The sequence below is a fragment of the Anabrus simplex genome, chromosome 6, assembly GCF_040414725.1.
Source record: "Anabrus simplex isolate iqAnaSimp1 chromosome 6, ASM4041472v1, whole genome shotgun sequence".
In the NCBI taxonomy this organism is placed as follows: domain Eukaryota; kingdom Metazoa; phylum Arthropoda; class Insecta; order Orthoptera; family Tettigoniidae; genus Anabrus; species Anabrus simplex.
The window spans coordinates 153,280,043-153,293,302 of NC_090270.1; the positions used below are offsets into that span (position 1 = coordinate 153,280,043).

The window sequence follows — 13,260 nt, forward strand, 5'->3', positions numbered from 1 at the left end:
AACTGCACATAATTCGGTACCAATGTTGCTCTTGAAGTTTGGACTTGTCCCTCTAGTTGGGTATTAAGTAACCCGTCCTGAGTCAGTATGCCAAGCCATCCGTCTCAACAGAAGAATGCAGGCGTGGCAAGCTACATGTAGAGCTGGCAATCCACTCACATGTGGGCTGTTACATAAAGGAGTGGTGAGGAAGTAACATTGACAGCTTAAGGGGTCTTTGAGGTATCAGTTTCCGGCCTCATGAGACATGTCTGGTCGTGATATCCCGGGGTGATGTCGCGACTAGACAGATTTAGGATAGAATTAGTATAGATTTAATGTAGCTAAGTAGTTAGTTTTGTTAGATGTAGAGACAGCGTGTTGCATGTGGAGCTGGCTATCCGCCCATTTGTGAGATGCTACATAGTAGATTTAGTTTGATTTTATTTGTTTATAAATGTTCACTTCTGTGGTTATTTTGAATTTGGAATAGGGGAAGATTGTAATTGGGCGAAAGCCTGTTATGCTCAATACTATTGGTAGTATGCCAAGCAGCGTGGCTTGAGACAGTTGTAGTAAGCCCATGTAACAGTTTTTTGATCTCTTCGATTTTTGTGATTTTGTGAAATGGCTGACATTTGAGAACAGAATGCGGCATTGAAATGTTATTTTCTGCTTGGTAAAAGTGCGTCAGACACGGTTGATACGTTGTCTACAACTTATGAAGAACACTTCTTGAAAAAGAACTCAAATGTTTGAATGGTATTCATGATTCAAACACAGGGACATGTCGATCAAAGATATTCAACGCCCAAGCCGCCCTTCCATGTCCAGAACTGATGAAAATGTGGGGAAAATGTGCGTGCTTGTTACAAAGATGAAAGGCATACTATTGATGAACTTGCTGAACTGTCTGGTCTTTCATGGAGTTCAGTGCAATGCATTGTAGCTGAAGATTTACAAATGAGACGAATGGCAGCAAAACTTTATCCCCCGCTTCATGAAATGCATTTGATGCATATTAATCAATTCAGTAAGGACTAGCTGAAGCTACAATGGAATGTTTTATAGTCTTTTCAATGTTGTGTTAACAAAGAAAGGTTATTTCACTCAGAAACCTACCCATCTCGAGCAAAATTGATCACCAGTTTCACAAGCCGGTCCACCATTTTCAACTGATTAGCTTCATACTGTAGTTTTGTTCCTGCTACTGTATCTGGGAAGAGATATCGTGTATCATCTCCTTGTGGTACACCTGAAATACAAGTTCAAATCACGTCATAAACAGAAAGATAGGAACATCCCAAGGAACACATAATAGGAAAAACATTATGACAGGTCAGTTGGAAAGATGGAGGAATAGAATGAAAAAACAAAAGGAATATCTCAAAATCTTAATATATACAATATCTTCTCAAAGATTGGCTCTTTTGTCATCAATCCGTATTCTTCTATAACCATTTTTTTCAGCCCCAACAAGCTCACTTTTGCTTCTCAGCTTCATCAGGAGGGCAGAATAAGAAGAATGTGGATAAACACAGAAAATGGGAAGAAACAAAAAGTCAAAAATGCAAGTGGTAAAAGACTAGGAACACAAGGGAAAAGAACCCAACGGGTCAATAAAAGTAATGAAAAGGAACAAACAAGTGCAAATCACATCATATGTAGAAAGATAGGAACATGGCAAGGAACACATAATAGGAAAAACACATGGACAGGTCAATTTGAGAAGAGGGAGAAATAGGAAGAAAACACAAAAGAAGGAGGACAATCTCCACACCTTCATATACTCTGTATATCAGGCTTTCCTCTTGCCTAACAATTCCCACATCAAGACTGAAGATCTGTCAAGATGGCCACTAATTGAGTGTTGATGCCTACCCTCTTGATGAAGGTGAGAAGCAGAAATGAGCTCTTCAGAGGCTGGTAAGTGTGGCAGTGAAAAGGCAACATTTTGGATGAACTAATGGGAACTCTCATTTATTTGGATGTGTAAAAATGTTATGTAATCTGTCATTATAGAAATTCATTAGTTTATATGATATAAAAAAATATTTTGTGGGAGTGAACTTTCAACATGTTAATTTGACTGTTAAAAAACTCTCATTTGTGTGGTTGTATTAAAATTAGGATTTAATGTGTGGATTTCAAAAACATCAGTCAAATTATTTTGTAACACACTGTACTGTAATGTGCAGTTGTGGAAGTGTGTTCCCTGTTGCACAAGACACAATTTTCTAGAACACTTAACACAGCATCAACAAGAAAGTGATTTTATTGGTAGGAATAAAACTATTTCTTAATGGTTAAAGGTAAGATTCAAGGGTGAATTCTGTATTTTGATTGGTTTCCTTTGTAATTGCACCATTTCCTGTTTCTAGATCTTCCTTGCTCCTTCGGTAGGAGCGATGTAGCATCCACATCTTTATTCGTCTGACCACCTTAGCGAACATACGTGCTCTTGTTTCGGTCTCCGCTTAGCAACCTTGGCTATCTCAGGTAAGCAGTGTTCTTTCTTTCATATTTTGATTTTAATTTAACTTAAAATTTAATGTAAGGAGATCTAGTGTTCATCGCTAATTTTACATCACATCACAATGACTTAGTTTATCAGCTAAGATCCTTCCCATCTTGTTGGAGGCAAACCTTGTTTTCTTTTAAAACTTTACACTTATGTCAATTTAACCTATTCATCTGGTTTGCCATCTTATAATTCCATTTAACCTAACTCAAGTAATCTTTTCTTTGAGTCATCTACATGAAGAGTTTCAGCGATGGCCCAGGTTTCTTTTGCCGCTGAGTTTTTGTAAAATTTATAATGATTTTTGTGTGTGTAGAATGGGACTAGTCCTCAGGTTAATCGATGCGTATTGTCAGAATAAGTTTTCGATATGTTTAAATTTAGTGTAGAAGAATTTGTAATTTATGAAACTTTCTTTTAGTGCTCTGCACATATCTCAAGGTATGGCCAAGTACATTCATTTGTTTCATTTTGATTATGTGATTAGAGTTCTGTTTGACTTTTAAATACATCATTGGTACTTAGCTGTATTCGGGTTCTAATCTAAAAATGGCGAAAGGAAGAGAATGTAAGTAAATTAATTGAATATAAGGAGGTTAAAAAGGGAAGAAAACAGTACAATACAATAGTAAACACTTGAAAATGAGTAGGTTGGTCTTCCAAACAGAACTCCTTTTCATCTGTAAGTCCATAGGTGACTGTACAGCCCAATTTGCCATAGAGATGGCAGATAGTCCCAGGTGGAGCAGCCACTGTTCTCCTATTGTGCTCTTCTTCTTTTCTATGTTCCCTTTTATCATTCGCTATTCACCTTCAAGAAGTAGTGTGCCATGATGAACTAATGATCTCTAGGATGAACAGTTGAAGGCTAAGGTCTCCCAGTAGCTAACACCAATGTGGCACATCTTCACGTTAGCCTTAATTACATCCTTAAATCGCTTCCTCTGACCTCCAAAACAATGTTTACCCACTGTTAACTCAGAGTAGGACACTTGCTTAGGAATGAAATTACCAGGTTACCAGGCATGCATATTACATGCCCTATCCATCGTAGCTGATGTCTTACAAACATGGCTTCTATATTGGTGGTCTGTGCCTCTTCAAATACACTGACATTTTAGTGTCTTTTATTAAGAAAGAAGCCATATTTTCCAGTGTTGACTTCTTAAATGTAATAAAAACTTTCCAGTCTCTTGGACACATAATAATTTCAAATGCAAATTAAAACACTTTAAGCATACCTGTAAAAATTACACACATACATAATAATATAATATATATATAATATGTTATTTTTACAGGTATGCTTATACCTGCATTTGAAATTGTTGTGTGTCTGACAGACTGGAAAGTTTTTATTACATTTGAGTGTCTGTCTTAACATTTTATATGCAGAATTCTCCTTAAACGTAGCTGGTGATATTGTTCCAGCTTTTGAACACGTCATCTGTAGCATTTCCAGGATTCAGATCCATATAGTAAGCTGGGAACTACAACTGAATTGTATAAGAGGATCTTTGTTGTAACAGTGACATTATGATTGTCAAACATTCGAGATCTTTGGCCGCTATCAGCCGAGGGCGACTAGTGGCGCAACTAGTTGCCAGAGAGTTTAAATACCGTGTGATCAGTGGTGCAACTTGTGAATAATTGCTCAATTCACATCCGGGGAATAGTCACTACAGAGAGAGAATGGTGTCCTATGATGAACTTCTCCTTGCATTTCTATTCAAAATGAAAAGCCGAAGGTTAGGAAAATGCAAAAACATTGTATGTCTGTTTCTCGACTAACTAGAGGATTATATTATACATTGGTTAACGATCTAACTGCAGGCTACAGTAAATTTTTCAGTTGTTGTCACATGTCGAAATCATAATTTTACTAATTGCTTGGGTATGTAAAATAAGATTTAACAGGAATCGACACAGGAATAAACAAGCGTTTCCCAGCAGAAGAAAAATTAGTCCCCACACTGAGGTAAGTCATGTCATAGTCGTTACTTTGTTTCTCATAATAAATATTTTACAACCAACCGTAATTTTGAAAAATCTTGTTATTTGAATACAAGTATGAAGGATGCACACAAGTATGAAGGATGAGAGTTTTCCACCTAATCAATACTTTATTTTACAAAGTGTCTAAAAACGTTTTACATTAAAAGACAGTACCGGTTTCAACCTGTTAAACAGGTCATCATCAGCTATTGATGAACCTGCTTATTCAATAGCGACTGTACAGAATAAAACATTACTAAGATTAAACATGAATGCCACTATTCTAATAAAATACTTAATGTTAAGATATATACATATGGTACAGTTTTTGAAGTTTTTGACTTCCTAGAGTCCCATGAATACCACATATTCCAAAAATTATATTTGCTTAAAGTTAAAAATAGGATACAATTCTTAGAGTCTAAAAAGAGTCACTGACATTCTGGTGTCAAGTTCAAATATCTTATGCTGTAATGCCAACATTATATCCAACGGTTGTATAAGGTAGATTCAAGCTGATAGATTATAGTATTCGAATACATCACAAATTATTTTAGTTAATCATTACTCATTAGTAACTGACTCATTAGCCCTTTGACGAAGTTGACGTCAGGAAGGGCACCCGGTCGTAAAAACTAGCTGTGAAGATTAATCTTACTTCATACATGACCCATAGAGAAACAGAACAAGCGGTGGACATACATACTATACATACGCACTTATATACATTAGTTATTGATGGCATCATAGTTGTTGCTCGCTGTTTCTTCCTAACAAAATATATTTAAAATAATTCTAATTAGAAAAACATAAATGTTATATAAAATTATTTCTGTAAAAATATTAACTTTGCAATGAAAATAATTTTAGTAACTAGTACTGCTAGGAACTAGTAGTAAATAAGATAAGCAACTTATGTTTATTGTACTACTTGAATTAATGTTAAATATTCTCTCTTATAAAATATTGAAAAAAAAACCTTGTGTCAATAATATTTAAGATTTTTCTAAATAAAACTTCAAGTCTACAAAATGTTATTTGCTCTTCAATTTATCCAATCCATCTGAGCTATAATTAAGCTATAATTCACTAATATAGCATGACAAAGAAACAATGGTACAAATTTAAATGATACAGAATTTTTATTGTTGCACATTTCTACATTGAATTGTACAAGTAGTATAAAAATTACCTAGAACACTTCTCACCCAGGGATTTATCTTCGAATTCTGGAATGAAGTTCTTTCAAATGTTCTTCAAAGAATTCAGTTTTTCTACTTTGTCTCTGTAAGTTTCAGTGCTGAAATCTCAAATGGTCTGTTTTCTTTCAATCTCAAAAATTAATTCTTTAGTATTTATTTGACTTTATTTTTTACTTTCGACAAACTGCTTAACGTCGCACTGACACAGGTAGGTCTTAAGACGACGATGGAATAGGAAAAGGCTAGGCATGGGAAGGAAGCGATAGTGACCTTAATTAAGGTGTGAAAACAGGAAACCACAGGAAACCATCTTCAGGACTGCCGACAGTGGGATCGAACCCACTATCTCCGGAATGCAAGTGGATAGCTACGTGATCCAAACCACACAGCCACTTGCTGGATCAGTATTCTACTTTCAAATAGTTTTGTCATCTCCTTCATTTGTTGTGCTAGTTTATTTGATGTTTCCATGTTCATTAAAACAACTATCACAATATGGTAATGCACATGAACGAGTAAAATATTCAGTCTACCACCAACAAGTTAAATGAAATAAGTGGGTGGAGAGCATAAGCTCGAGTGATGTTCCGTATGCACACGCAGGTACATTGGGCGACTAGTTGCACCACTAGTCGCCCACAGCTAATAGCAGCCTTAGTTTTACAAAGGATGCTCGAGCACAGTTGATTCTAAACTGGATTTTAGAATCTATATTTGCATTTGATGAGAGGATGCTGCCAAGGTTAGAAAAGGTGTTTACAACTTGAAGATTTGCTCCGTTGGTGGAGACATTGATCTGTCTATGTCCTTCTTCAGGGGCTGGTTAATAGAGAATCTGTATCTTACTGGTATTCGGTTTGAGACCAATCTTTCTGCATGCAGTTGAAAAGGCATTCAAGATTAACACTAGTTCTTCAGACTAAGCTACAACTGCATTATCATCAGCATACTGTAATTCGACTAACGCTACATAAAGTGTACTAAGTCCTTGCCCTTGGGTGGCTCAAATTAAACAGTTTTCCATCCATTCTATAAGTTATGTGTATTTCTGGAGGAAGAATGTCCTTGACTAGCTGCATGACACCAGCTATATATATGAGAACAAAGGGGAGGGGGGGGGGCAATCGCACAGCCTTGCTTAACACCGGTATTGATATAAAATGGCTCTCCAACAGAGTTGGTACCAATAACAGCTGCTGTCATATCGGTGTAGAATAGTTTCAAGAAGGAAATAAATTTCTGCGGAAAACCATACAATACTAAAATTTTTCACAAAGCATCACTATTTACAGAGTCAAATGCCTTAATGAGATCAATGAAGGTAATATAAAGAGGTCTGTTCTGTCCTCTGCATTTTTCTTGAAGCTGATAAGCTGTGAATATCATGTATGTGGTTCCTCTAGAAAGCCTGAACCCAGACTGGCTCTCTGGTAAGTATTTCCTCCACTAAGGGTAGTATACAATTTATCCAAATTTGAGCAATAAGCTTTCCAAGGAAGACAGTAATGATACTCTCCGATAGTTATTAGTGTCTGTTTGATCACCTTTCTTATATATTGGAACTTTTTTTTTTTTGCTAGTTACTTTACGTCACACCGACACAGATAGGTCTTATCGCGACGATGGGACAGGGAAGGGCTAGGAGTTAGAAGGAAGCGGCCGTGGCCTTAATTAAGGTACAGCCCCAGCATTTGCCTGGTGTGAAAATGGAAAACCACGGAAAACCATCTTCAGGGCTGCCGACAGTGGGGTTCGAACCTACTATCTCCCGAATACTGGATACTGGCCTCAGTTAAGTGACTGCAGCTATCGAGCTTGGTTATATTGGAACTATAAGATTATCTCTGAAATCGGAAGGCATTTCCTCAGTGTTCCAAATTTTAACAATCAATTCAAGTACATGTCTTATGAGTTCCTCACCACCTTCTATGAGAGCTTCTGCATGTATACCATCAAGACTGGTGGCCTTGTGTTGCCTTGCTTGATTAACAGCACGCTTCATCCATTGTTGGCAGGGAGCCAAGTTCTTCTTTGATAGGTGCTTGTTCTATTGAGTCATATTTCCCCGTTCATCAACAACTGATTCCTAATTTAGGAGACCTTCAAAATGCTCTTTCCATCTATTCATGATGGAGCATTGATCTTTTAGAAGTGTACTCCTATCACTGGACCAGAGTGGATTTCTAACAAAGGTGGTGGGACCATAAACTCCTTTCATGGCTTGGAAGAATTGCCACGAATCTTTGTCTGTTAGATATTGCAACTTTTTTGCTTTGGTTGTCCACCATGCATTCTTGAGCGCACGGGTTCTTCTTTGGACATGTGCTTTGGCACGACAAAAGGCTTCATTCTCTTCAAGGCATTTTATTATTTATGTATTTTTGCCACTCTTGCTAGGCTTTTCTCTTCTCTGAAATCAGTGCTTCAATCTCATCATCATTCCTTGATCTTATATCCCATCATCTTCAGGCTCTCTCAGTGTTGTGTTATATCATGATGATACTGCTCTGAGTGTCTGATTAAGCAGTTCTCTATATTGTGAGGTATATTCTGAAATTCTAAATTTCACAGCATCAAAAGCATGTTTACAGCTCTTCTATTGTTTTCTCCCCTGAGCGGATAGTGACAGTTTCATAACTGATCTGATAAGTTGGTGATCTGTCCAACAGTCAGCCGCTCCTGTCATTGCTTTGGTGATAAAAACGTTGCATAGATCTTTCCTGTGGACAATTGATATATTGAAAACGGCAGCTGGTGTAGTGTGAGTGTAAAGTGCTCTCTGTTATATCCTGCAAAAACATCAAGAACAAGAACTAGTGCATTTACATGCAACCTTCGTTACTGAAACCATCTATGTAGTGTTCTGCTTACAAAATATCGCTAAAATATGACACTTAAAGAAATGAATCAAAGAATAACTCTATTTGAAAGTCAAATGAGTGACTTCTAAGCTCACCTAGCAGCAGCGACCACAAGCGCTGGTGCCAATACTGCCAACCTACATGAAGAAATACTGAGCTTGGCTGCCAACTATGAAACCTACAAGGGACGTAAAGCAAATAACATTATTATTATTATGAAACCTACAAGGTCCAAGTTCCACTGAGATTGCCGAACTAAGGATGAAGATATTGACGAGACACTACCCCTTCACGAAGAAGTGATTGATGACTTGGGTCAGTACAGCCGTCGTAACTGTATCATTGCATGGCATTGTTGAGCAACCTGATGAAGACATGTATAAAAATTTTCACTGACTTCATCAAAGAGAAGCTACAACTGGACATCTCATTAGCAGTGACTGCTGTCACAGGCTTGGTAAGCAGAAATGAATGACAGCTAAAGCCGTAGTGATGGGAAGATGACTGACCATCATAAAATTTCTTAGGTTTCAAGATCGTAACCAGGTTAGGAGAGCAAAAAACCTTCTCAAAGAATCTAACCTATTAATATGTAAATCACTGACCAGTGCCTGGAAACAGATCCTAAACAGAGCTAGGGATACCATAGGACATATGCGGGTATGGAAAGTAGGCTGTATAGCAGTGCTACTAAATAATGGAAGAAAAGCTGGTTGACTAACAGTATCAGTTCTGTGCTTGTAAAAATAGATGGATATACTTTACACAGGCATGACCACACAGGAAAATGTGGCGGTGTTGTGTCTGTACTGTAGGGATGTCATTAAGAGCAAAATAATCTGTAAATTTTCTCCTGATGACACACTACATACTGAATATATTTCTCAAGGTGATTGTCAACCACCAGAAAGTGTTAATAGTAGTAGTTTAAAAGACACCTAAGATAAGAAATACAGAGGCACTTGAAGTGGATATGCTGAAACTTACACCAGGTTTCGAACACATTGATTTTAACATAAACCTCCTGACCCAGGCTAGGACAGCTCCTTACGGGTGCACCTAGGAGTGCAACGTCGCACAATACATTGGCACTGGCATTGCACTAGCTGGCTTATTTACTGTAACTTTCTGCTACATCATGCTCCTGTGACTTCATGGGTCTCCCCAGATTTGTAATTATAACCTATTAGTCTTATTATTATACTTCTCCTTGATTGCCTTCAAGAAGAAACGCGTTACATCATCATCATCATGATTCATGACCAATATTAGAGATTCACCCACAGCTCTAAAAATACAGTACAGAAAAATCATCAAGGTTAATAAATTTAAATACATGGAATAATATTCAGATTAATGGATTTGATAAGGAAGCAAATAGATTAAGAGCAAGAAAACTGGAACTAGCATACCAAGTGACTAAAGATACCTACAGTAAGAAGAATCTCTTAAGAAAAACTAAAATCAAACACAACACAGTAATCAAACCAGAGAGTCTGTATGTTAAAGAATGCATGTTCTCTATGAAAACTGGTGAAATAGGAGAGATGTAGAAAAGGGAAATATTGAGGAAAATACAGAGTCCATTGAAAACTGAGGAAGGAGAGTTTAGACATGGGAGAAATAAAGACCTATCTATACAAGGATGAAGAAAATGAAAGGATGTCAGACATGATCAGAAAGAGGAGAATTAAAGACATGATAACAATTCTTCTGAAGACGCAAAGCAAAGTTCTCTGTGAAACGTAAATTAATTCAGCTTACAGTATTTTCTGGCATGGCAAATGCCCAATTATCATGTCTACGATTACGGGCCGTGAAGGCATCAATTTAAATAGGAGATTTAAATTTTTTTGTTGTATAATGAGGATGGATAAGAGCAGGTTGACAAAATGAGTGTTACACCATATTCCGTGTTCTTTAGATGGCCAAAATTGGGAAGAAGAAGAATGATCGTATTTTAGACTGTTGTGTAAATAATTTAGGGGCTGTTTAATAAGTAGTGAATGAGAAAAGATTGCTTGATAACCTGCAAAAGCAAGACATTGAATTTCAAGCTTCATGTTCCTGCAGCCCAGTCCGACTCCACTGTCTATTCCTTTATTTCTCATTTCTTTGCGCCACTTGCATGATGGCCATGATCATTAAGGCATCTAATCTATATAGTCTGACACCATTGTTAGCTGGTTCGAACCCCTTTGGTCGACAGAATTTTCACCATCAGAATGCTGGCCAGCAGGGTCGGAGAGGTGGTGGTATGTAATTCCTAATCTTTAGATTATGTGCCTAAAGCTGGATTCAATTCCGAGCCTCTTCACAGTGTTATATGGAGTGAGGGCATATAACGCTGCTGATGATGATTCGTCTGTTGGATGGAGATGTAAAGCTTTGAGCAGACCTCTTGGTGTTATTCAACAGGAGTAGGCTATGTGCCGTCACCTGGTTTCACCCTCTCTGTATCTCATCATCATCATCATCATCCCACATCCAGATGTGCAGGCTGACCATGGGCGTCAAATAGACTTGCACCAGGCAAGTCGAATATGTCCTTAAACACTCCTAGCTCTAAAAGCCATACGGTAAATAATTAATTAAATAAATAATGCACTGAGATAAACTAGTTCTTGTACTAGACCCTGGGGTAATTGTTTCGTCAACTGACATTTCCATCATGCTAACAAGTTGAAGATAGTGGGGAGATCAATCGAAGTCGGTCTCAGGGATACAACTAAGGTACAGAACCTTAGAGGTTGCCTCAAGATGTTTCCTGGCTGTTATTTTATGGCTTTAAGCCATAAATCAGCAAGCAAACAAAGATAGAATTACAAAATTACAAAAAGCATACAAAATTGTCTGGAGCAGATACAACAAAAAATCTATATTCCAAAATGCAAAATGATGATGCTACAACACAGTTGTCAAACCAGAAGCCCTGATAATTGGTGGCAGATCACAAAAAAAAGAAAAAAACCATTGGAAAACAAGAGAGGGAAATTCTAGGACCTAAATGCGAAAATAGTATTTGGATGAAAAGGAAATCACAGGAAATCTATCAAGTAACAGACAAAATCACAGACACCATTAGAAAAAGAATAAAATTCTATGGTCACCTGATCAGGATGGATAACAATAGGCTAACAAAGAAAATACCAAATTTCAGAGTATCTCTAAAAAATCACAACTGGCTTACAGAAATACACAAAGACTTCAGGAAATTGGTATAAATGAAGAAATCTTGCAATACAGAAAAAAATTCAGAAATCGCATAACAAACACAAATTTGCTAATCAACCTAAAAGACAAGCTACAAGATGGACAGAAAAACACAAAAAGAAGCACAGCAAAAGGTTGAAGAGATTTTGGGAAGACAAGAAGAAACATTGTGCTAAATAAGCCCGCACGTGCTCCTTAGTTGGGCAGAATGAATAAATAAAATAAAAAATGCAACACTTGCAGATAACTTTCACTAGAACACAGTTGAAGCGCAGAGGTGAGAGCCCATCTCCCTGCCTAACTCCTGTCCTTATTTCAAAGGCACCTGAAATTTCTCCTCTTAACTTCACTTTGGAAGTAGTATATGTTAGGGTCTGTTGAATGATCGCTCTTGTTTTGTTGTTTCGTTGGTAGGTGTGCTAGGTACCAACTGATGAGTCCAACCTAGCACACGAGGGTGAAACGTTGGCAATCAGGAATGAGTTAGCTGGAAAATTTATAATGTCCAATAACAGACCATTTATATTGGTATTATAAATTTACTCATTCGGGACAAATATTTCAGATTCCCTATGGGAATCAACATCTATATCATCTGATGGCCGAGCAGGCATCAATTTTTGGTAAAGAGACAAAGTCTCTCATAGTGCATTGGCACTGCCGGTGGCTCCAAGTAGCCTGCGCAGTGGCCTCCACAGTATGCACTAGCTAGCGTCTTGGTAGGTGTGCTAGGTACCAACTGATGAGCCCAACCTAGCACACGAGGGCGAAACGCTGGCAACCCGGAATGAGTTAGCTGGAAAATTTATAATGTCCAATAACAGACCATTTATATTGGTATTATAAATTTATTCATTCAGGACAAATATTTCAGATTCCCTATGGGAATCAACATCTATATCATCTTGTTTTCTTGTCCAAGCCAAATTTCTTTAGGATTTATATTAGACATTTCAAACAATTGGGTTGAAAGTCTATTTGAAATCGACAAAAGTCACCACGAATTTCTTGTTCCTGAGTTTTATATACGAGAGGGTAGATTTTAGATTCACAATCTGCTCGATACAAGAACGTCCTTTCCCGAACCCTTCCTGTTATTCTCCCAGCTGTGAATCTAGTTGTTGTTCTGCCTTAGTCCGAAGAGCTTTTGAAAGAATCTTGCAGACAATTAAGAGGAGGGAAATACCATGATAGTTGTTAAAATTGATTTTGTCACCTTTCTAATGAAGGGGGTAAATTGGGGCAGAATTCCAGTCTCTTGGAAATTTCTCTGTTTTCCAAATTTCATGGATGATGTTTGTCAGTTTATCAGTTGCCTTGTCACCTACATACTTCCACAGTTCACCTACTATTGAGGTGCCTTGTTGTTTCAATCAATCATCAATGATCTGCATTTAAGGCTCTTGCCCAGGTGGCAGATTCCGTATCTATTGTTTACCTAGCCTTTTCTTAAATGTTTTTCCTGGATAAATTATTCTTATCCCTTATT

At 37.4% G+C, this 13,260-nt stretch overlaps 1 protein-coding gene and 1 long non-coding RNA gene across 2 annotated transcripts in view; one reads left to right on the top strand and one right to left on the bottom strand.

Moving 5' to 3' along the window:
* Positions 1 to 13,260, top strand: part of LOC136876223 (uncharacterized) — a 55,106-nt gene that overhangs the window by 14,779 nt on the left and 27,067 nt on the right. Inside the window, exon 2 of the long non-coding RNA XR_010860554.2 lies at positions 2,361 to 2,478. This is a non-coding gene — a long non-coding RNA (uncharacterized lncRNA). The remainder of the gene's footprint in view (positions 1 to 2,360; positions 2,479 to 13,260) is intronic.
* LOC136876222 (esterase E4) overlaps positions 1 to 13,260 on the bottom strand; it is a 118,778-nt gene that overhangs the window by 9,902 nt on the left and 95,616 nt on the right. Inside the window, exon 9 of the mRNA XM_067149990.2 lies at positions 1,102 to 1,234. Within this exon, the coding sequence (XP_067006091.1) occupies positions 1,102 to 1,234 (133 nt within the window). The remainder of the gene's footprint in view (positions 1 to 1,101; positions 1,235 to 13,260) is intronic.